Source organism: Crocodylus porosus, unplaced genomic scaffold (genome assembly GCF_001723895.1).
Source record: "Crocodylus porosus isolate Cpor-Errol unplaced genomic scaffold, CroPor_comp1, whole genome shotgun sequence".
Classification (NCBI taxonomy): Eukaryota; Metazoa; Chordata; order Crocodylia; family Crocodylidae; genus Crocodylus; species Crocodylus porosus.
The window spans coordinates 5,773,206-5,798,126 of NW_017728935.1; the positions used below are offsets into that span (position 1 = coordinate 5,773,206).

Sequence of the window (24,921 nt, forward strand, 5' to 3'; positions counted from 1 at the left end):
GCTCGCTGCCTCACGCCTGGGTGACTCTTGCCTAAGGCCTGGTCCTTGGAGCTGACCCTTCCGGGGCATCATTTCACATGCCCGGGGCCTGCTGGCCTGGCACCCCGGCGCTGCTGGCACGGCTTTGGCAAGGGGGAGAATCAAGAAGAGGGGCCCAGACGCATGGTGGTGAGTGGGAGGCCGGTTCTGGCCAGGACGGGTCATGGGCACAGTCCAGAGCAACATCTGTGGGAATCCCACTGCTCCAGGACCTGCCTGCTCCTCTCTGGCCAGTGCTCCTAGTCTCAGACAGCACACCCGGGTCTCGCCCCTGGATCTGCTCACGTCGTAGCTCAGAACGTGGTTGGGGCGGAACAACCCGAACGCGTGCTGGGGGCAAAGCATTCGGTTCGGCTGTCGCCCTCAGAGGGGCCCTGCTCAGATCTACCCCAGGTGGGCTCAAGTCTTTCTTTTTGCAGAGAGTCAGGAATAGGCATTGAGTAGAGTACAGAAAATTAACCCTTTTATTGACGCATTGCAGTTGTTCTACATTTTTACCATGTTATGTAGAAAATACTTAAAATACAAGCTACTTTGTAAAACCAAAGACAAACATTGAATCCAAAGATAAACTATGTTTTCACAATGGACCCTTTTCCCATATAGTTAGTATTAAATTTTTAAATATCTATTTCTTTTGTTAAAATGATTTATACATATCCCCTAAGTACATCAGCAATACAAACATAGATCAGTAATTGTCAGAAACGACCTGTATCTAGCGGCTTGTAAAAAGGAAGAGCACAACCATAAAAGAAAGTTAAATTTCACACTGTAACTAGCATATCAAATACATTTAATAAAGTAGGAATTTCATTGCAATATCAAGGATTCAAGCAGAAATACTAACATTACATATAATGTACTGCTACATGTAGTGAGATAGATATATTTCAAGCTGAATCTGAAATCACACATTATATAAAGTTTAGCAACAAACAAACAACCATGTAGACATGCGGCACCATTCGTAAGTTTAAATAAAAAAGAAAGCAGGGCTGTGCCAATCCTGTCATTTAGAAGCAATTGAGTTTTGTGAACTAAAAAAATGGCTGAATCAGAGGTAACTTACTGCATCAGTCAACTGGGGGCTAAGCAGCTCGGAAGTTGCTTCTGCAGTGGGTAGTACGGCTGTGAACGCAAGTCAGCTAGTGGGGACGACTCCCACGTAACACCATGTCTGAATCAAAAGGATAAACCCAGGCGGGACCAGAGTCACTGAACATTCAGAAGAGGAATCCCGAGCTCCGCCTGTGGCAGACTTTCCAGAATACAACCAAAGTGTCAGGAAAGCCTTCGGTTTCTATTCAGGAACAGCACGTTCATTGACAGAGAATGCACACGCCAGCTGTGAGAATGAGGGGATTTCTTTCTTTAATGCTTCCCTTGATCTGCACCCAGACGAGCTGGATCTGCGCAGGGAGAAAGGATGCGCGTCCTTAGAGCAGAAACTCTAGGATAGGCTGGAATGGGCAGGATGCTTCGGGCCAGCCCTAGAAACCCAGGGAGGAGGCCGCAGGCTGGCCCAAGCAGCCTTTGTTTTTGATGGCGCATATCACAGTGTAAATCTGATGTAGCCATTGCCAAGGCCTTGTTTTAAACAGGGCCTGTCACTTCTCATCAATGCACTTCCCATCTACCCCTCCTTTTCCAGTGGGAACAGGTGAATCTGTGGAAAAGATCAGAATATACCTAGTGGATAAATTTGGCTTCAGCTGTTTAAGGGAAACGGTGAGACCCCTTTAAAAGGAGGGGGGCTTTCCCGCAGCGTAGCACAAAGTGGTGCGACCGTGCTGTCTGCCTGCCCCCAGCCTGCAGTAGCTACGCGGGGAACTCAGCAACGTGCCCGGTTCATTCAGGGGCAACCGCTGCAGGGCAGAAGCAGCCAGCGGAAGCAGCTGCACCAGGCTGGGCTGGCGCCGCAGGCCGGCCCGTGCCCCGTCTTCCTCCCACCGTTTCCCCGCAGCTGGGCAGTTCTTCTAGAGGTCTGCGGCTCTTTCCTCTTTTGGGGGGAGCTTTTTTGGGGGCTGTCACTAAGCTGCCTTAGCGTGCTGTCTGTGACACTGGGTAAAAGGTTTTCATCACAGCCAGGTGCTGGATTCAGTCTGCCTTTGGATGGAAAGGCACAACTCTGTATCCAAGAGGTATCTCTAGGGAAAGTACTCCACACAAGCCATGTCGCATGGAAACCAAGTAAAACACGTGCTGATCGTGTTACAGCAACAAAGCATCGTTAACGCCAACAATGTGAAACACGCAGGTCGCTCGCTTATCCTCACTCACATCTACAGGAGCGCGGTGACTACGACGACGCTAAACAAGGACTCCGGGTCCGCGAGGTCTCTAACCGCTGCTGTCGTGCCAGAGCGCCTACTCCTCTTCCTGTAGAAAACGCCAAGCCGTCTACAGCTGCTCAGCACCAGGCCACCCTAGATCTTCCTATCCCAACAACATGGATTTTCAGACCTGAAAGCGGCACCTCTGGACAACTCCTTGTCACAAACCGGTCAAGAGACCTAGCCTGTTTTCCATACAGATAGAACATAAACTGGGTTTCAAGGTCGCCAAAACCTCTTATTGCTGCAGTAAGACCACTGGCTTAAGCCAGTTTACTAGCCATTGAGACAAGATACTGAAGGTCAAGAAATAAACCCTACTTTGAGGGAGTCAAGGAAACAAAGTGTCATTTAAAAACCACACCGGTTACCTCAACCGAGGACTTCCTCACACGCCAGTGCGACGGCTGATACACATTCCCAACAGCAGCAGTAGCATTACAAAAGTCTGCAAAGGTCCTGTTACGCGATGTGCTTTACAGCAGGCTCTCTTTGGTATAAACATCCTATCACCGAGCTAGCAATATTTTACGAGGAATGTCTGCTAGACACACAGGGGAAGGTAATGCCGCACTGAATCTAATAAAAAGTGATTGCACACCCTTCATCACTTCCGCAACATCAGACTAAATATTCCAAGGCGGTCCCGACACTACCCTATGCGAATGCATCGACAGACGGCTAACAGTATATGTGCCATTTCAAGGAAAAGCTTTAAGGAACCGGCGCTTCACTCTCAACAAAAACGTCGCTGTTTGTGTTAGCGTTAAACGGACAACACTGCATCTATGCAACAGACTGCTATTCTTGCTGTGATAAGCTTAGTGAATTGCTTCAATTCGACGGGGGCTTGCTGGTCCCTCATAAGGCAAGCTCACTGTAAACTCTATTCACACTACATCATCATTTAAGGCACTACAATAAGGGGACACACCAAACAACTCTTCATCACACATACCTGTGCAAAACAAATCAGAAGGTATCCTTGTCTCTCATGAGGCTCCACTTCTCTCTCTCAGTGCTACAGTGATGAGCTCTAACGATTGCATTATTTCACATACATTCCAACATGTATCAATTCATTTTGGTTTAAATACAAAGGATACATCAATTTCATCCCCAGGAACGTTTAAAGAATTAGACAAACACTAAGTACAGAGTTCAAGTATAATCACTACACATTTTGATTACAAAGACAGAACATTTGGGGTTAGCAGGAAGTTTTGCTTGTTATATTTTTTTCTAATCAATATGTACATATTTCTTTTTATGTAAAATATTAAAACACCACCAATACAAAACTTCTAAAATAGTTTGAAATTCAGTAATAAACTTTAAAATCTGGATTTTTTTTGCAATTCCTACATGCACTTACTGTATACAAGTCTTAATAAGAGCGCTTTGAAGTTAGCTGTCGGCATACCCAGGATGATATGCTCACAGGAGTATAAAAAGCTGTACACATTGATACACTGATGTTTCATCGTATTTCAGATTGTTCAACTCCCTCCTAAATGAATCATACGAGGAAAAAGATAAAGAAAACCGGAACAGAGAAAAGCCCTGTGCTTCTGGGAAAGGAATCTGGCTCCATGCTAGGGCAGTGCCTGGTGCACCAGAGAAATCCAACTTGGGAGAGCAGAGCAGCACAGCAACTCGTTCTCACCAGAAGAAGACGCGTTCTGGCAAAGCACATGGGCTCTTGCACGTAACTGAAAAACGTAGCCGAATGGCTTCGGCAGTGATCAAGACTCAGCTGCACTAGCGAAACACAGCCTTTCCAGGAAAACAAAGCAGAGATGTTATGGGTCAAACTGACTGCTGAATATTACGGTGCTAGTATAAGGTAGCTGCCTCTACCGTACCCTTATACCGAGCAGAAAATAAACGGAAACTCCAGGTAGGGCCAAACAAGGACATATAAGGGCTTTGCAGGAATGGCGATCTGCTAGTAAGCAAGTGAGCTACAGAACAAACTGCAAAATATTCCACTCAATTTTAAACTCTGCTCTAGCAACATACTGACATAAATGTGCATTACATTTTTAGTGGCAATATGGATTTGTGCAAGCTGCTAAAATATAATCTGCTAGTCTTTGTATAAATTATGAGTTAAAAAAAATCAGCATTTGCCTATAAAGACATTGATTTCCATTTCCCCTCTGATTAGCATAACAACAGAATAGCTTTAAATAGGTGGGACTGGGACCTTTTAAAAGCATCTATAAAAAGTGAAAGCTTAAAATCTTAGCCAGTGCCCCTTTAACTGGTAACAAAGGGTGCTGCCCGGTCAGTGACCAAACCCCCAGTCAGGGACCCTTTCAAGCACGACCAGGCATGGCGTGACCACAACAGCACAGTCAACACCAGAGAAATGTCACCTGAAATCCTCCTTCAGCCAGGCAGGCCTATTGCCAAGGACAGCTGTACCCCAAGGGGGCTAGCAACAGTAACCCGAGCCCCACAAACCAAAGGGAACGCAGGGGTTACAGGTACGAGTACTGGCTGATCTTTGTGGGGCTCAGCGGGTATCCAGTGTAAATAGCAGATCCGCGGGAAGCACCAATATAGGACTGGGTAGCAAACTGGTGTTGGTACTGGGCAGGCGGGACATTTGCAGATGTCAGCAGGCTAGGGCCGACACTCACCGGGACCTGGTGGACGAGAGTGCTAGGGTGGGCGGCATAGGTCGTGTGCCGCGAGGAGCCCTGAGGGGAGAAGAGATGAGCGATGGAGTTGGTAGAGCCCAGCGTGGCAGCCGTGGTGGGCGCATAGGTGTACATGTGCGGCTGGCTGGGAAGGTGTGTGCTGGCTGTCGCTGCCGCCAGGTGGGGGTGCACGGGGCTGCTGTGCTGGAAGGCGTAGGGAGCCTGAGAAATCGTCGATGGGAGTGGGGCAACATAGGCTTGCTGTCTGCGTGGGGCCGGGTTCCCGCTTCTCTCTTGTGAGGCCAACACTGTCGTCTGCTGGTTCTGCAGAGGGAGAGAGTAGGAGTCATGAGAGGGCTCCTGCACAGCCCTCCCAGGCCCTCGGCGCCTGCGAGACCGAGATGCAGCATGCGATCGACCGGTGCTGGCAGCAGCAGGCTTTGTGTACTTGTCCCCAGCTCATGCTAGTGCACGGAGTCTGGGAGCTGGAGTTTTGTTTGACTTCCTGAGACTAGAAAGGCGGTCAGGAGGACCCAAGGCAGCAGCTGCCACTGAGGGCAGAAGTGAAGCAAAGCAGGCTTGGACCAAGTCCTCCTATGCAGAACGGCTGGGCGATGGGACGAGCTGCCCATCGCCCAGTAACTCCTCTCCCCGAAGAGGGAACGTGGTCTGTCCCATATAGAAGGGCCCTAGGACGGGACTCCCCGCTCGGCTCAAAAGCTCCCAAAAGCGTGGCTGTGACCCGGCCCAAGGCAGTACTTCCAAAGCAGGGCTCCCCACTGCCAAGCCTTGGTGCCGCGATGGAACCAGCCGAGCGCGAGCAGAGAAGCCAGCAGGCAGGGCCAGACCCTTGCTCACCTGGCTGAGGTTGAGCGGCTGCACGCCGTTGTTCAGCACGCGGTGTGGTCGGTACCCCGTCGGCGTTATGCAGCATCCGGACGCTTGCCCGCTCACCGACGCCACTGGCTTGGTCTTACTGGTGCTGCTGAGGATGCCTGAAAAACACCAGCAGCTTAGTCCATTTCCTCCCTGCCACAGTTAAGAAATTGTTTTACCAGCTCGTGCATCTTAAACCAGCACAGGCTCCTGGGTTACACGGTGACTTCTCTAGTTACAGTTTCACGCTCAGGCGAACAAATAACCTGTGGGCACGTTTACAGAGACCTGGGAAATACAGCCAACAGCTTTGTCGAAACAGTCTATTCTGAGACACTGAAAATGAACTGAGGTTTCCACAGCCCAAAAGCAGCAGCCATCACGATGGGAAAGCCGCTTATGACCTGAGACGTAGTGGGCAGGAAAGGAGTGGAGATAGCGCAGGTTGCTGGCAGCACGGCAGGGAGAGGCAGGCACTGGATGCACAGCGTACTTACCTGAGGCCTGGGTGGCCACAATGCAGTCATTCAGCTGTGTCTTCAGAGGAGGCATGATGATGGTGCGAGAGCTGGAGCTATCAGCTGCTCCCCTGCTGGGCAGCTCCAGTGCGTTTCCTGCACTTCGGAGCGTGGAGAGCGGGTCTGCAGTATACGGGCTGTTCAGGGAGGAGTCCGAATCCGGGGAGTCATTAACAGTGACATAGCTGATGACGTTGGAGCGTTGCTTCATGCCCAAGCTAAGGGGAGGAAGCACCAAAGGGTTGAACTCCACCTGCACGGCCTTGCAAGGCCTATCCAGGGAGCATGCTTGAGCCAGACGCTTTGTGCCATCCTTCTGCACAGCCTTTCTGCTTAGTCTACTTACCGGTGATGTGGAAGCAAGCGAAGGCTGGCAGGGGTTCTGCACAGCGCTGCCTGGCCAGACTAGCAGCAGGGCCCTTCCCACCCTAGCACATCCCCTCCCATTAGTGCTCCACAGGTCCCAAGATGGGAGGGCGCTGGCTGAGCCATGCTCAGGGCACTGGCTGCCAGGCTAAAGTCACTACCTGGCAGGCTTGTACTTGCTGTCCTCTTCCTCATCGGTGTCGCTGCGGATGGTGATGACACTGACAGGCGGGCTGGGAGTGTCGGGGATCACGATAGGTTGGTGCTGCTCCGGCACCGAAACGAGTGTGTTGGAGGAGGAAGAGGCAGTGCGAAGGGGGCTGCTCCCAATCAGCGAGTACACCTGGGATGGCATCGCCTCCAGGGTCGCACTGGGCCTAAAGGGAGCCACGGGGATGAACAGAAGTGCGGGTCAGTGGCCAAGTCACAGTGGATACCACAGTAGCCCCTAGAAACTTTTTTTTGCCATGCACTGAACTGCTGCTTAGAGACAGATAGCGGAGGGCCTGGCACTGAGGCAGCTCAACAAGGATTTTGGCCCACAGCCCTTAGCTGCTCATATCCTTTTACACAGCAGTAGCAAACTAGAAATGGGTACAGGTCACACCTTTGTTGACATGGGACTCAGGGGCTGCAGGGTGCCTTCTGCATACCCCTCACAGGGGACTGGGGGCAGCGGAGGGGAAGCCTTACTTTGCTGTGCTCTGGGCTGGCTGCTTGTTCTTCTTTACTGGCAAGTTGCTGCTCTGCTGCGGCCTGACAACATGAGCGACTCCGACATTCAGAGGCTGGGTCGTGGCGAGGGTGACGTGGTTGGTCAGCAAGGAGGGCTGCTGCATGATGGTGCTGTACTGGTTTCCATGGGAGTGTGCATTCCTAGGGGCAGAGAGACAGACTCCAGCACTGCGGCCACTCTGCAAGCCCCCCGGGCTGTGCGCGTCTGAACCTGTCGTGCGGTACAGAGGTGTGGGGCGGGAGTTTCTAGTTGGGGTCTGTGGTCGTTCAGCAGCTCAAGCTTCTACTGGATCCGCTAAAGAGCAACCGCCTGCTAACAAGCCTGCTAGGGCAGGGGGAAATGTGTTTGGTCACACATCAGCGGCTGCCGCACCCCTGACAGAGGCGGCACTGGCAGGTTTCGGGCTCAGGTGACACGGAAAGCTGGCAGCAAAGGACAAGCTTGTCCCTTAATGTTATTCCAGCCCTTTCAGGGGCTCAGAACCAGCCTCTGCATTAACCAGGCCCCTTACCTCCAGTCTGCCAGCTGCTGGTTGCTTCCGATTGTTTCTGGAATCACAGCGGTGGGCTGTACGGAGTTGTGCAGAGCAACTCCTGGAAGCTGCTGCCAGGTGGAAGGGAGCAGGATCTGCTGGGTGCCTCCAGGCCAGGCCTGCTGCAAAACAGCAAATGGACAAAGGGGCTCACAAAGCTCCACTCCACTGAGAGGGGAGAAAAGACTCGTTCGAAACAATAGGGTCAACTGCGCAGCGTGTTAACTTGCAGACAAAGGCACAGACTGCACTTCCTCAAAGGGCCTCACTATGGAAGGGAACGAGAAAACCAGAGACACAAGCTTCCCCAGCCCGTCTGTCCACTTCAGATATCACAGGTGTCACCTGGGGAGAAGGGCGGTGTCCATATTGTACTGCAGAAAGGGTGCCAAGAAGCGGGGAGGGGATCTTGACCTACATACTAGGAATCATTTCTGCTTAGCACCTCTGAGGCCACTGTTCCCAAACAGCTGTGCCTGGGACAGTTTTGCATGCAGTGCATCGAAGGGCTTTTGCTTCGGGGGGGGGGGGGGGGGGGCGCAGCTTTGCCCAGTCAGCTTCTCCTTCACAGTGCTCACTGCAGGAAAGCAAAACCCTCTCCATAACCCATCCTGCAGCGGGCAGAAAGGCAGGACAGCCCATATCCCCCCAGACCAGATCTCAAGGAGGGGCTGGACCAAGCTTTCAGAAACTATGAGGAAGACGTGTCAAAAAATGAAACAAAACTGGGACTGACAGCGGTAAAAGAAAGGGCCGGCTCCATGGAGTACCTGGAGCCTGCAACCTCTCTTGAAAGCATCGTCATTTTGCTACCATGCAGTGTGACATGAGCCGGGAATTACTGCTTGGTTATAAATATAGCACTGCCCCCACTCGCATTCAACTACTTGTGCAGGGTGTCAACGGTCACTGCATAAAAAAAACTAGCCTAGCAAAAGGCACTTGGTCTTATGTCAGATCCCACCCCACGCGCACACGCTTTGAGCTCAGGGGCCCTGGCTTTTCCCTCGACACTGGTGACATGTAGACATGTCCATGCCAAATGGCACTCTGCAGTACAACATCTCCCAGGGTGCTGAACACACATGGTTCTGTTTCTTGCAGTTTAAACTGCAAAACCGTAAACACAGGCTGCTTTAAACAAAACGTTTCTGCAAGGAACAGACCCACGTGCTACAAGACGGGTTCCAAACAAGAAGCCTGCGAGCAGAGAACGGCTAACACCTCTGCCAACGTAAGCGGAGTAATAAAAAAAAAGAGAAATATGTTAAAAGTCACACCATGCGTCTTTCCAAAAGCCAACACCTGCACAAGACAAAGCAGAGAGTTTAATACAGAGCAAGATCTAAATTCCCAACGGGAGGCAGAAATCGGGCCTTCCAAGCGACGAACTGTTTTGACAGAGGAAGGACAAAAATATGCAAAGCTGAGCAAATGGCTAATGCAAACTTAGGTGAAGCAGCGAGGGGAGAAGTGTCAGAAGCACTACAGGTGAGCAGCTCGGGCGGAGGCTGCAGACAGCCCCACGGAAACGTTCAAGTCTCTGGAGAAACTCACAACCCAGGCTCACAGTCTGAAGACAGATGGCTCTGGCCTCCTACCACTGCGCAGGGGAGTGTTGAGCCAGGTCCTCCACACAAAGACAGAAAAACAGGTCTAATCTGCCTGTTGGCTCAGAAACCCAAAGGCCCTCCTGGACAAGTCGCTCTGGCTGATGGTGGCCCGTGCTCTGCGGCAGTGGCGGCTGCCTCTCTGAGAGCTGGGGTGTCAGCCCATTGGCAGAGAGCGAAAAGGGGGGGAAGGAGACACGATCCCTTGGGCCTTTTAGCACAGGCAGCTGGGATTTCCCAGAACCCACTCCCCAGCCTGCCCATCCTCAGAAATGAGGGGCAATCTGTGCTACAGCTGGTGACAAAGGCTCTTACAGGCAGTTTTAATCACTAGCCTCAACCAGGGCCTGGCTCTGGCCAGAAGCGGTCTCCAGCTTGGAAGAAAAACAATACTCATAAAGTATCACTTTAAAGCCACAAAAGACAAAATGGTTCATGTCGGAGATGGAGTGTGCTCTGAAAGACACGTGAGGACACCACGACTTCAAGTGCATTGCAATGTTTCAATAAGCTTCACTGATCTGATTCTGGGGTTTTACATCGATTGACTTGTGGCACCTGCAGGGTCAGCTCTGATGCAGACACCAGATACATTCAGAGGGAGACAATTTTGAAAGCGTACAGTTTCAGAAAACAGCTGCTCTCATCTCCCCACAGACCCTTTCAAATCACTGTTTTGCTCAATGTGAACTAGCCTGAGAAACTGTTGCCTTTTTAGAAGCTAGAGCTCACCTTTAATTTCAACCACAAAATGCAGTAAGAACTAAAGCATCTGTGGGGAGCAACATCTTTATCTGGATGATGCAAGCTGCCTGGGATTGGTTTTAGATAATGAAAGGCCAGAGAATGATTGTTCTTGTTCAAGGAGGGGTACGAGATCTTGACTGCTGAAGCAATAAATTAAAAAGCATTTGCTATTCTTAGTGGTTTTAGCCTGATCTTAATCACCTGCAACTTTTCTACACGCAAAGAAGCTTTAGAACATTAAAACAAACGAAGAAAACCCCAAACAGCTAACTTGCCAAGTGCTTCAAATTCTGGCCAGTCAGGTACCTGTAGCAGAGTCAAGCTAAGGGCTTCTCCTTTGTTCTTGACAATTGAAAGGTAAAGATAGGACAGTAAGCAAAGAACAAGTACTATTACAGCTCTTCAGGGCTTAGGAGAAGAGCTTGATAGCTCTAGGCTAGCAAAGAGCAACAGTCAGTGGATCAGGATTCTTTACAGAGCCACACTAAACATCAGAGTCAGACAGTGCTTCAGCAATGTTGGGGAGGAAAACAACAAGACATTAAGATGTAGCAAGAACACAGCCACAAGATGGCACATGCTTCCATGCCCTCTGCAATTCTAAGTTAAAACAAAAACTCCGTTAGTGAACACAATCAAGGGAGGCAATTACCAGTACTGCAGCCGTCTGTTCTACTAGCGCTGGCCGGCCGGCTGCGCAGTTCAGAGTAAAGGGGACCGCATACTGCGGCGTGATGGTGGCTACTTGAGGATGAAGAGTTGCTACCATTAGTGGTGTACAGCTTCCCTGAAACGCAGATTAGGCAGTGAGTGAAACAAACGTACCGAGGCAGGTCAACTGGGTTCAGCAATAGAGCCACAAAGGCTTTCACCCCCTGGTACCGCTGGTGCTCCTGAGTGGCTTGCAGAACTCAGCGGTACACATCCAAACCCACACTCAGCCCCTCAGGTGCACTAAGCTGACCCTGGGCAACTTTAGGGAGGCCGTCCTGGAATGTGGGAACAGGCTTCTTGTGAGCTGATGTTGTGTGTCCCAGACCTTATTGTGCATAGGCCCCAAGTGGAAACACATTCCAGCTCTGTGCTTTATACTTTCTCTTTGTACGTCCTCACCTGGACCATGGTGGTGCATGGGAAACCCTTGACGTGATACAAAGGGTATATCAAAAAGCATGCTCTCTCATGTGCAGTATTCTTGGGAAAGGCTAAACTAAAAGGTTTTAATAATCAAAGGTGCCTGGGTCTCCACACTGGATTCAGATTAACACTGATTGTGATGTAACTGCCAGGAGACAAAACTAGACAATGAACCATCGTATTTAGAGACAGATGTTTGAACTAGTTTGGTATTTCACGCTGAGAAGCAGCAGGGGGGGTCTGCTTCATGCAGGCTTCATTTAGTATAATCACCTGTGTAATTACGCTAGACAAAATGTAGGCACCACCCAATGCCACAACCATTTTTTGAACCGGACACACAAATTTGCAACTGATCACCTAAAAATGGCTCCTGCGGGACTAGATCATTCAGAGCAATCCACTTCCCTTGGACCTCCCAGCTAGTAAAATGAACAGCGTGTGCACACTATTTCCCTATGTAAATGTCAACAGAAACTGAGTGACTGTGCAAACACATGGAATTATAGTATTATCCATAACGATGATTATAGATACTTTAGTACCTACATGTATGAAAAAATGCTTAGCACTGTGACCCACTGTACGTTCAAGACAGATAGATGCTGTTTCTCTAAGCATAACTTTGTTTTTTTATGACAGAACATATGTGTTTGAAATATATAGTCTGTTATCTTGCAAAAACCCCAACACTCAAAATTAATTATGACATCTTATTGCACACTAGTTTTACCCTAGAAATAACTTAAGGGAAGATATTATCAGTGCCACATGTCCACTCATGCTAAGGATGCAACTATGCCAAAAAAGAGGATGCAGAAGTAACTTCACTGAATTAAAGATGGAAATAATGCATCTGTAATTCAAAACTCTACTTCTGTCTGTTGGGATCTCTCTTCTCATGTGACAGGTCATTTGAATGGACACATTATTTTTCTGTTGAATCTGCTGTCTTAGTTTTCAGTGTATATGCTGCTTTATGTGTACTGACAAGTCTACACAGGTCAATGCAGCATGCTATGAACAACAGGATTGCCTATATAGCCCATCATTCAAGGCTAAACTCCTAAGTCAGCAAGGGATGTTAAAAACGTTCAAACTTCTCCCCCTGATTTTTCTCCCTTAAGGATTTGCTGGGCACCTTTCTCTCAGACCCCAGTATTGGGAGTGGCTCACAAACCTCTCTGAGCCCCCCACGGCTGGCACTTAGCACACGCCAGCTCCACTTCCAGAGAACCAATGTCAAATGCCCCAGTAACAAATGAGACTCAGACTCCTGAGATCACAGCAAAACACCAAGACCTGGGCTGCAGCTCCCAGAGTGTTCTGAGATTTCTAGTAATGCGCTTAGGGTCGTTCCCGCCTTCCCCCAGACCTGCACGCCACCCCAGTGCAGGGGCCAGAGTTGGACTCATGTTTTCCACCGCCCGGAATTCAAACTAACTCCAGTTTTACCTGCGTGAGGACTCCTGACTGGATCTGCAATGGCTGCGCTGCAGGTGCCTGTGGTACAATGGGAACGGCATTCTCCATCCGTACTGGGAACCCAGAATGCTTTGTGGTTGCCTGGAGTCCAGCTGTTTGGAACAAGAACCAGTTACAGTTAACACGCTTCCTCATTATTCAAACAGTTCTCACAGTCTAATTCCTGCTACGCGAGAGCAGGAGGACAGCAGACGAATATAAAAGTCTCTGTTTGTTCACAACCCCTAGGTACTGGACTTGGAAGCGTGTCACCTTCACACCGCTCCCAAATTAGGGGCTTTATCTCTACTTATTAAATAATTGAAGTAGCAACCAAATGAAGACATCGATCTAAAAGTATCTGAAAGGTGTTGCCATGTAGCAGGGAAAGAATGCACCTGTTCAGGTATGTGAGAAAATGACCCCACTGTCTTAGAGGCACGGTACCTTCTCATCATACTCTCTTGCATTTCCTTTTTCCGAGGGTTTAAATCCAGATGTCTAAAATGTTCTTGTCCATGCTTTTTACTCTCTGCCCACTGCTTGTAAGGAGGTATTTCGCCTTCGCCTCCTCCTGTCTTTTGTATTCAAGCGCTCTCTCCATTTAATGCATTTGTCTGTGCATGTCCTTTGACAGCAACTGATGGAGCAAGCTCAGGCTCACAAAAGCTTGGGCTATACAGCTCTGGCTTAGTTAGTCTATAAAGTGCAAATCTACCCTGGCTTGTGCCAAAACTGGCACTTGCAATTCAGCCTCGCTGCTCTCCAGTGCTGCTCTGCCAAGTCTGATGTTTCCTCATGAACAGAAGTGTTGAGTTAACAGCAACAGTGGCACGTTCAGTTTCAAATCAGCTGGATACATCACTCCACCTAGACAACCTGTGGCTGGCCTCACTGTTTGAGGATTTCTTCACCTTCACAAGAGGCACTGTCCCTGTTACACCTTACTGACATGTGACAAGAACTGTCCACAAGCACTGGGTACGTCTGCAATCCCCTGAGGACAAGAGTGAACCTCCCACTGAAAGCCTGCATCCCAAACACTAGATCAGGAACTCCTGCTTCATTTGTAACTGCCAGGTTAATGCAAGCCAGGGGTACAAACTAAAATGGGGACACTGTCAAGATCAGTGCAGGGTACTTCTTGCTCTGTTTAACTTTAGCTATATGCAATCAGTGTTCCACTTCCTGCCACCACTCTGCACAAGTGTCAGTACTCGTGAACTGAGATTCCCATGCCTGAAATATGAGGGACTCGACTGCTGTTCAGATGCAATTCTGGCTGACAGCACCTGTGTGAACTCCAAGCCTTTTCTGAACATTCAGTCTCTCTGAATGCCCTTAATGTCAAGAAATCCTAGCCTAAAAACACACTTCTGCTCCACTCAGGTAGTTGACCTAATTAAAGCGCCACAATGGCAGATTCCTGGGTAGGATTAAAGAGGGATTTCTATTCCATGTCCAAGTTTCAGGTACTTAAAGCACTGAAAAAATGTCCTTTTCAGCAGAAATTCCTTTTGGTTGTTGGTAAGTTTGGGTCTGTACAGGGCCAAACAGGGTGCTGGGTCAGGAAAATATAAGTGTTTTCCAGGCAATGAGAGCACTTTTAGTACTTTGTTACTGCAAACAGATCAAACTCCCTATGAGCTTGTTGTTTTCTAGGGAACACTCCCATAAGAATTGTGGGGAAAACAGACTGGGTAACAAAGTGAGTGGTGACTGCATACCAGGCAGATCCATTGTCTGTACCTGCTCAAGAGCGTTCAGGAGAAGAAGAACCAAGTGTTCGCACACATACACCTACTGAAAAGGCACACCTGACTAAAACCATTTCACGCTATGTGTGAGATGCTAACTACGTGTGACAGTAATGCAAGAAACGCACAAAATGATCTCCTGCAGTCCCTCCTCCTAGCCTCAGTCCCAGCTCTGGTCTCGCTTTCATCTGGCTGAAGCAATGAGCCTCTTCACTTACTCTGAAAAGCAGGGGGGCAAACAATGAACGTCTGCTGGAACGGATCAGTTTGCGTGCAGATCTGTGTGGTTCCAGGCTGTAAGGAAACACTCTGCTGTGTCACTCCCGCAACAGGAGCTGCAGACGATGGGTACAGAGCAGACTGGTAGTTTAGCAGTGAGACGTCCGAGTTTGCCAGGGAAAGAGTAGCAGCAGCGGTAGAACTGGAAGCCAGGACACTGGCCTAGAAAATAAAACATTTCAGGCGGGTATATAAGGACATTTGTACTGTAATAACTCAGTTTCCAAAAACAAACAACTGTGGTCATCAGAGCCACATCACAAAGTCAGGCAGCAGGCCAAGTGTTAAAATAAAGTTAAGGCAGGAAACAGAACTTGAGGAAAAGCTGTATCTGAACCAGTTATTGGTTTTACTCTTCATGCTCCTGAACTCCAGGTCAACAAGAACAGAGCCAATAAACCCTCTGTGCTGATTTAGCCTTGTCAGCTGCATGGAAAATAGAACGGCAAAGCCAGCCTAGGTGCTCAGGATCGAAACTTCACAAATCAAAAACCAGGCTGGCTTGAAGGAGACACACCACCCGTAACTGCACAAGGCTGCCCTCAAGGAGATAGAAGCTGTACGTGGACAGGCCGGCCACATCTCTACCTGCTGGAACTGTTCCTTACTGAGACATCAAGCTAGGAGGTCAAGTGCGCTACTGAAAATGTGTGGGGAACTACAGAATTCTTATGTAGCAACCATACCTGATCACTTAGTTCCAAAAACCTGTAACTTGTTTTCATATAGCAGCATCACAGCCCCAACTGATATCAGGTCAAATTCTGCTCGGCTACATAAGCGTGAATGCAAAATACCCAGCTTTAGTGGAGTTACTCTGCAAAGCAGGATGTGGCCTATAGCATCATAAGCATTGCTCATCTGTGTCTCAGATCAATATACCAGAGCTAAGGAATCATACCTGATTGTGCACTGTATTGAGCTGGTTGTTGAAGCTCATTGTAAGGTTTGTGCTTGTATTAGGAGCCACATGTGTTGTGAACGGGCTCTTTATTTGATTCACTGTATCATACATATTTACTCTCCTTTTGCAGATCTCCATGTTCTGAAAGCAGGATTTCACACTGAAAAAGAAGGAGTGATGGGAAATATGAGACATGCCACAACAGGATGCACTGTACAATTGGCAGTAAGCAGGGGGTTTCCACAGGATTTTGGTTCCAGAACACTTCTGTACATGGAAACGTGTCTGCCTTTAGCATCACGGTACCAAAGAATGTCAGTTTTGGTAAAGTTAGATAAATGGCCCCCTAACAAGTGGGACAGAAAAAAATCGTGGCTATGTCTTTTGCACTGGAAGAAGCTGCCTAAAAGAACAGGAAGCACAAGAGAGGCTGTTTACTCCTGTTTACTCCTGTTTAACCGGCAGATCAGGGTGAAGGTCTAGAGCACAGCTGACAGGAGGGGACTAGAGCTGATGTCCCAGACCACGCTAAGGTTTCCTGCTGAAACAACCCAACGAGACAGAACATGCAAGTGCCATCAACTCACTGGTTGCTATGTGGGAAATCCAGTAGATGGGCCATTGTAACAAATGCATGGTTTAAAGTCTTCAGCGGAGTGATCCTCTTGTCTGCATCAATCGTCAACATTTTCTTTAACAAATCAATGTACTCCCTTCGGTCAGCCTTCTCTGCCAACATGTCTGTCCCTTCCAAGTCTGTAGACATATTCACCTGAGAAACAAAAACGAGGCAGTGGATGCCAGTGTACACCTGCCAATGCTGACTAAATCCATGAGTCAGGTGTGTCACCCTAAGCCCTGATCAGCACTGCTGCTCTGAACCACCGCTAAGCTCTCCAATGAACACATCTGCATGTGGGTAATTCTACCAGCCAGTGATTGTAATCTGGACGCACACAGTCTTATAACTAAGCACACGTGTTGTGTTTGCAGAATCAGGGCTTAAGACAGGACAAGCAACGGCTAATCGCTTCCACAACTCAGAATCAGATGAAGCTGAATGGGAGCCCAAGTATTCGTGATGCTGTTTTGCGTCTGCACTGGCCTTTTCCTGAAGGCTTTTCTAGCAACTGTGGCAGGAGCTCCAGTGTAGTCAAGGTACCAACTTGAGCAGGTAAAACATCAGAGATGTTTTCGCTACACGTGCACTCTCTCTAGTGCCGCCGCTGGCAGAGCTGCACCTCTTCACAACAATGGGAGAGAAAAGGACCAGTGTTGCCAGCAGTTCTGGGTCCCAATGGTTTCCTTCTCAAGTGTCCCCAGCCCTTTACAGGACAGTGTCTGACACAGCAGCATTATTCATTCTTCAGCAGCTCTCATAGCTCACCTGCGCCATGTCATCCAAACAGTTGAATATGTATTTCCGAGCTTCTTTTGATTTTATTCCCGTCTCCAACTCATGTTCCTCTGGAGTCTATAAAATAAAATATTTGTCAGGAAACCGGAAACTTTCCAATATCTTACTGAAATAAAAACACAAGGCAGCGAGCAAAGGGTCACCCATGTTACCATTCTGCCTGTTGTATAGTAAACCATTTACAGGTGAGGAAGAAGCAACCAGTCACCATCCCTGCTCCCTGAATCAGGGGTATGGAATTGGGGGGCGGGGGGGGCATCACTCTCTGCAAAACTGAAGCACTGTCTTAGAGGAGAATGTGGTCATACAAACTTCACCACTGGTTCAATAATAAGCTATGGTTATATCTCTTGCCCCAATATCCCAGGAGGAGGCATCCAAAATGAATGCCAGAAACTGAAGGGGTGTTCAAGATCACACAAAGCAAGAGAATCTGGGGTTTGGTCACCAGCCAGAATGAGTCACTTAAAATAAAGTATAAGGGGACCAGAAAGGCAGGGGGATCTGAATGTTTCTGTTCCTATGATATAAAGGAGGCCTGGTTTTTGTTTTCTTTGCTTATTCCTTTCAGAACATCAGTACTACTGAGAATTCTCCTTCCCCGTTTTTGTTAAAAGAATCAGACTCGGAAATCTCTCATCCCTCAAAAGAAAGAGCACACGTGTTATGACCCTTTCACAAAGAGAGCCCCTTTATTCCAAAAGTTCACCAGGAGATTGTTTTTACACCTATTCAATTCCAAAAAGCCTTTATCAGCTCAATTAAAAGTGCTTCACGCCCTGAATGGCCCAAGTTTATCTCTTGCTTGTGATTTTGCAGTTGCATTATGTATTAGGTCAGGGGCGGGCAAGATGCGGCCCGCCACGCCATTCTATCCGACCCGCAGGGCCCCTAAAAAATTTAGAAAATTAATATTTATCTGCCCCTGGCTGCCTGTCATGTGGCCCTTGATGGCTTGCCAAAACTCAGTAAGTGGCCCTCTGCCCAAACTAATTGCCCGCCCCTGTATTAGGTCCATTAAGGAGTTCTCAGGAAAACTATGAAAGTCAAACCTGGCATTCCTTATTTAGGTTAAGCACTAGTAAAAATATTTTTTCACTCCCTTTATAAAAAAGCAAAAAAGGACACTAACTCAATTTGGTTTTACGCTGAAGGTCACCTTTGAAGAACACAAAGACCTTACATCTATTCATGTACATGATTCTGAACTAAAAATCAATTTAACTAATAGATCCTCCCTTGGAACAGGCTCGATTTTACTTTCAGGCTTGTTTGGAAGGTGAGGTCTGTCATCTCTGTCACGAAGACCATGCAGGCCATAATAAATGGCCATTATCTAAATAATTTTAACTCCCACTCTCTGCTGTCACTATTGCTCTGAGTTGCTATTGTTAGAGACATGCTAGGAGTTTATGTAGGTTCTAAAAGGACATTTACAATTCACCTTTAGAATGACATTTGCAACCTAACGTTTAGCAAGAGCTCGGGGATTCTTTCAGAACACACTGATACCACATAACAATGGGAGTGGACTGGGCCTTAACAAACGTAAGAGAACAGGATGCTGAAAAATGAGACAAACCTTTAGTCTCCACAGTGGGTATCCCAAGTTCGGATCTCTGTTAAAAAACCTGCTTGTCTTCGTTCCCGCACTCAGAAGATACTCCGCTGGCAGGCCTTGAGTTTGCGAAATATAGCGAATCTGTAATGGGATAAACAAGGAGTGAAGACTGCAACAAACTGGACTAACAGCTAAATATATCACAGGAAAGTAGTGAGGTGTCTACCAAGCGGCTATCGGAAACAGCCACTAAGAGCAATCCTGAAACTCCATGTCTTTAAAGGCGATGGCTTGAATAACTTACATTTTATACTACAAAGCTAAAGATGCAATTCTCAAGCATTTACAAACATATCTAACTTGTTCAGACTAATTATATGCAGAGATTATAGGTCCTGATTCTCTCTTCTGCTTTTCTGGGCTGTTCCATGGAATTTTTCTTGGCTTCACAGCTGCTTTGGGCAGATTGAGAAGACACTATTAACAAAACAGAGAAGGTCCTAGGCAGATAATCCACTCTCTGCTGCCACCAAGGTAATGATTAGACATTTTTAAAAGAGAGAAAAATATATGCATATACAAGAGATGCAGATATCTGATTGAGGCAGCCACGTGTTATTTGCAAAGAGCCTCATAGCAAAGCTTCTACTGACTTGCAGAATGCAAGATCAGACCCATAAAGTAACCTGACCCCTGTATCTTTTACAACCTGAATATACTCTACTTGCACATGGAGTAAAATCAGCCAATAGGAAACTACAGACATTGTGCTTGAGAAACAATGACTGCTACAGAGCAATTACCTATGTGAAGAAATACAAAGGCATTCTTAAAAGGAAGGGAAGCAGAGAATCATTATAAACAGACAAAGAGTTCTAAACAGCAACAGGACATTTTCTCAAATCTGCCCTAAACGCTGTGGTCTGGATTGCTAATGCTCCCTGCTCTCCAGCTGCAGAGTACCTAACATGATGCTCCATTTGAAAAAAACCTAGTTGTCTTAAAAGTTCTTTAAGGAAAAAAACAGCAGTGGTGAAGTAACCCTTCAGGAAAGTGAGGGACTGGAAATTCAAGCTAAAGGCAGTTAAGCCCCGTCCAACTTACTGCATATGGTTCTGGCAAGGCACCTTGTTCCTGACCCACAAAGACCTAACAATTCTACTATTACATGCATCTTGAATAGCTGAACATTCCCAGGACACTAAGTAGGCTACTACACTTATGTAGCTTGTGATCTGAGATGAATCTTTGGCCTAGCTTTTCTTATCTGGCACTATGGGTTCAAAATGCCAAGGGGTTTGTATTTTTCACATTCAAACAGTGGTTTGACAAAGAGCTATACTGTCTTTACAGAAGAATATTCCTTGTTTGGTCAGATAAAAGTTTGCTTTTGCAAACAGTCCTTAAAAAGGCCAAGCCTACTAACTTATTTCTGGAGCCTTCAGCACCAAGACATGGTTGGGCCTGCATCTACACACTCTCGGAACATTAATGCGGTTTCCTACCTTTCATGTGCAATGCCGACATCAAGACCACCTACGTGAATTCAGGACACAGGCCACCCCATCACAGACCGCACAATCTGGTATGCTAAGCAATGGAAAAACTATCTCCTCCCCACCCACCCACACATTATGATAAGATTCTCAGAACCAGATGAATCTTCCTGTGCAAGGAAACCACCAGCCTGCACCTTAGTTATTTTTTAACTCAGTGTGTCATTAATGTACCACTGCATTTCCTCTGGAAAAGTACAGGGTTGAGGAGAGGTGCACAACTTCATGTTCAAAATGGTTTGGGAAGGGTCTCTTCCACTGAAAAGAGGAAATCACATTGAGTTTTGTCACCTGGTGCCACCACAAAAAAAGCGTGCTGGGAAAGCTATACTCAAAAAAGCCTTGTTCCGGTTAGCAGTGTTTCCCCATTCACGGGCAGCCAGGTAATACTAGGTATATACTGCAAGAAGCCTTCGTTCGAGAGACGCCTGTCATGTAGTTTGGAGATTGCTTGGGGACACGCTCCGCATGACAGCACAGGGTTTCTGTGGGAATGAATGTGACGGGAATCACAGGCCTGCTGCCCCCCCCCTCCGAGAGCAGCTGCTTTTGTAGGAAAACTGTTGCTGCTGAACGGCAGAATGTGTTCCACCCGTGACACACCTGGTCCACCTCTCCTCTGATGGGAAGGCCACTGCCGTTTGTGTCATAAGAAGAGGTTAACCTGAACTTTTAAGACATGCAGAGGGGCCTCTGTGCTTTCTGATCACAGGGAGAAGGAGACAGTGAAGCGGCTTCTATCACCACAGGCAAAAGACTGCCTGAGTTCAAGACCACACATATTGTCTGCTCCACAGAAGCAGAAGTTGAATTTGGTTAGATTTCCGAGGTCTAAAAGGAAGATCATGATGATTTCGCTAGCATCTCCCCCACTCCACTAGGCTCTTACCTGGTCATACTCTGAAGCTCCTGGGTAGAGAGGCCAACCCAAGAACAGCTCAGCTATCACGCAGCCCAGCGACCACATGTCAATAGCTTCACAGAACGGCAACCCCAAGATGATTTCAGGGGCTCTGCAAAACAAGAGCAAACTATTCAGCACGGCACAGAAAGCAAAGGATTTCTCTGGATGCGTTCACCTGGCAAGGGGCAGAGGAACTCAGAAGATCCTCCCCAGAGCTTTTCCCCACCTGCCCTGACAGTGCTCCTTCCTTTCTCACTTGGCAGTACTGGTCTTTCTGTTTTAGTGCCAGTGACCCAGTCTGCTGCCACTCACCAGGGAGAAGCGTACAGCCAAGGGGCATTTTAGTTATTTAGGACAAGGAACACAAGGCTTTTGGGACCCCTCAGATATTGAATCACCCACCCCAACTGGGACCTACATGGATTAAATCAGACAGGAGCCTGGGGATTGCAGAGTTAAATTCCAACAGGGCCTTTCTGAGTCCTCGTTGGGTGAGGCTCCCTAAGCTCAGGTAACCGGCTGTAGACAAGGCTGGGCTGCTTTTATGTGGGAAACAAAAGGTTTTGCTGAGCCAGGACCGAGAGCTCTGCGGAGCGGCTCTGTTTATACTGATTATGGCTTGTTTGTGCATTTTGGGTTTACAGAAGTTGAAGGGAACACAGCTGGAGACTGTGACAGTTACTGTTTTGCAAGTTTTCTCCAAGCACAAAATCTACTGACCCTTGGATTAATTAGGGGGCTATGAAAGAGGTAAGCAGAATTCTGCAACACTGCTGCTACCTCTCAGGGCCAGCGCAGATTTATTTCTGTCTGACCTGGGACTTCCGTGAAATTTTCTGTTCAGATGCACTGACTCATCACACCAGGCACAGCTACTGCTTTGCCTCATACTCCACAGCTGCAAAGCGGACACACTTCTGCCTAGTTACACGCTGAATTCTAGCTTCGCATCTGCGTGTGGTATAAGACACAAGTGTACTGGAGCGCTACGTGAGCTGGCATGGGAATTTACTTTGGAAAGTACAGAAAAACTAAAACCTTGGTTTTCCTTATGAATAACTACTTCCATCGCTGGGGGAGAAAAAAGTCCCAAGCCCTGGGCTCTTTGGGCACGACTTGGGCAGTTTATCCTGACGCACAAAGGTAATGGTAAACTCATATAAACAGTTTACCAGATACTCAGTCACGGTTTAATAAAGCAGTGCTGAAACTGGTTCTTCTCTTGCTGAACAGCGGTAACCACTGGACTTGCACAGCGTACTGGTGCCATGGCCAGAATCCTCTCATTGCACCCTGCAGCAGCACACCAAGTCCATCTCCCTCCAAATTCCTACCTGCACCGCTGACTACTCGCGAGAGATGCAGCACTTGTGCTGCACACCCAGTCCCTGAGGTGACAGCACACGTGACTTCCAGCAGTCAGCCCCCAAGGCACATGCACCCATCACAGCTGTCCTGAGTAATCGTCTTTCCTTAGCAGGTGGCAGGACACGGGGAGAAAGCAAGTTCTTGCTTTAATGTGAGCAATTCTTTTAGATCAGGGGCAGGCAATTATTTCAGGCAGAGGGCCACTTACTGAGTTTTGGCAAGGCATTGAGGGCCACATGACAGACAGCTAGAGGCAGATAAATATTAACTTTCTAAATTTTTTTAGGGGTCCCTCAGGCCAGATAGAATGGCCTGGCAGGCCGCATTTTGCCCACCTGTTTTAGACAGACCCTCCACTCCTAACTAGTTCAGCCCGTAGGAATAGACCTGGGGCAAGGTAGCTTTCCCTCTAATTACTGGAGGAATGCAGCAAGCCAGGATTTCTTGTATTTGTCCCCATTTAGTGTTGTTATGGCTGCTTCATTTCAGTCACCTACTACCCAAGATTTTGGTGTGTTCACCATCTGAGTTACCTGTCCCTGCTTCCCACCTATAGCAGTTTTGGGAATGGCTTTGAATCATGTATGCGTACATATAAATACTGAGCTAACCTGTGAAACATGTCATACCTACATACTGCTTTTCTGACTAAACATTTTTATTTAACCTTGAGGAATTACACCAACACAAGTCGGATTTGTCTTCAGCCTTCTCATAAGCTCTGTGGATATGGGGAGACTGGTGGATTCAATGTACCTTGGTTTTAGCAAGGCTTTTGATATGGTCTCCTACAGCATTCTCATATGCAAGCTAAGGAAGTATGGGCTGGATGAATGAACTGTAAGGTGGATAGAAAACTGGCTGGACTGTCAGGTTCAGAGGGTAATAATCAGCGGCTCGACATCAGTTGGCAGCTGGTATCAAGTGGCGTGCCCCAGGGGTCGGTCTTGGGGTCGGTTTTGTTCAATGTCTTCATCAATGACCTGGAAGATGGTATAGAGTACACCCTCGGCGTGTTTGCAGATGACACCAAGCTGTGAGGAGCAGTACGTACACTGGAGGGTAGGGCTAGGATTTAGCGTGACCTCGACGAATTGGACGATTGGCCCAAAAGGAATCTTATAAGGTTAAAAAAGGACAAGTGCAAAGTCCTGCACTTAGGACACAGCAATCCCCCACACCGGTTGGTGCAGGCTGGGGGCCGACTGGCTGGGCAGCAGCTCTGCAGAAAAGGACCTGGGGGTGACAGTGAACAATAAGCTGAATATGAGCCAGCAGTGTGCCCTTGTTGCCAAGAAAGCTAATGGCGTCCTGGGCTGCATTAGTAGCCAGTAGGTCAAGGGAAGTGATTCTTCCCCTTTATTCAGCACTGTGAGACCACATCTGGAGTCCTGTGTCCAGTTTTGTACAGAAAGGATGTGGACAAATTGCAGCGAGTCCAGCGGAGGGCAAGAAAATTGGTGAGGGGGCTGGGGGACAGGACTTATGGGGAGAGGCTGAAGGAACTGGGCTTATTTAGTCTGAAGGAGAGAAGACTGAGCGGGGATTTAATAGCAGCCTTCAGCTCCCTGCAGGGGGTTGCAAAGAAGATGGAGCTGGACTGTTCTCAGTGGGGGCAGATGACAGAACAAGGAGCAGATGTTCTCAAGTTGCAGCAAGGGAAGTTGAGGCTAGCTATTAGGAAGAATTTTCTCACTAGGAGGGTAGTAAAACGTTGGAATGGATTACCCAGAGAGGTGGCGGAAGCTCCATCCCTGGAGCTTTTCAAGACCCAGCTAGACAAAGCTTTGGCTGGCTTGATTTAGCTGGGCCAGGTCCTCCTTTGAACACCAGGTTGGACTAGATGTGACCTCCTGAGATCCCTTCCACCCTAATTTTCTATGATTTCTATGATTAAGTGATATGAATTAGACATACCCAATTCTTCAGCAGTATTGCTCTCCATAAGCTGCTAACCAAGCCCAAAGTAGCCATTTAAACACGTTTTTCAGAACTTCCTACATCATGAACCTGTTGTAAGGCACTGAACTGTATCTATTGCCTGCTTCTCCACCAAGTTAAGGAAGTGTTCCCAATTAGCAAGTAAAACCCGAACCTATGGAACTCCTGCTCAAGTCCATAGGAGTTGCAGGAAGACAATGACCAAAGGAGGTGAAGAAAGTGGCT

At 47.9% G+C, this 24,921-nt stretch overlaps 1 protein-coding gene across 4 annotated transcripts in view; it reads right to left on the reverse strand.

The window, feature by feature from the left end:
- Positions 1–482: 482 nt before the first annotated feature.
- HIPK1 (homeodomain interacting protein kinase 1) overlaps positions 483–24,921 on the reverse strand; it is a 30,417-nt gene continuing 5,978 nt past the window's right edge. Inside the window, exons 2-15 of one of the 4 annotated variants that reach the window (XM_019546796.1) lie at positions 21,373–21,496; positions 18,949–19,068; positions 17,337–17,423; positions 16,537–16,721; positions 15,947–16,109; positions 14,985–15,207; positions 13,001–13,122; positions 11,061–11,195; positions 8,031–8,170; positions 7,477–7,659; positions 6,945–7,160; positions 6,397–6,635; positions 5,882–6,018; positions 483–5,347 (exon numbers count right to left, since the gene is read on the reverse strand). In XM_019546796.1, the coding sequence (XP_019402341.1) occupies positions 4,862–5,347; positions 5,882–6,018; positions 6,397–6,635; positions 6,945–7,160; positions 7,477–7,659; positions 8,031–8,170; positions 11,061–11,195; positions 13,001–13,122; positions 14,985–15,207; positions 15,947–16,109; positions 16,537–16,721; positions 17,337–17,423; positions 18,949–19,068; positions 21,373–21,496 (2,560 nt within the window). In that variant the 3' untranslated portion in view covers positions 483–4,861. Of the gene's footprint in view, positions 5,348–5,881; positions 6,019–6,396; positions 6,636–6,944; positions 7,161–7,476; positions 7,660–8,030; positions 8,174–11,060; positions 11,196–13,000; positions 13,123–14,984; positions 15,208–15,946; positions 16,110–16,536; positions 16,722–17,336; positions 17,424–18,948; positions 19,069–21,372; positions 21,497–24,921 lie in introns of all 4 variants that reach the window. The other 3 variants (XM_019546795.1, XM_019546798.1, XM_019546797.1) reach the window with 3 other exon arrangements.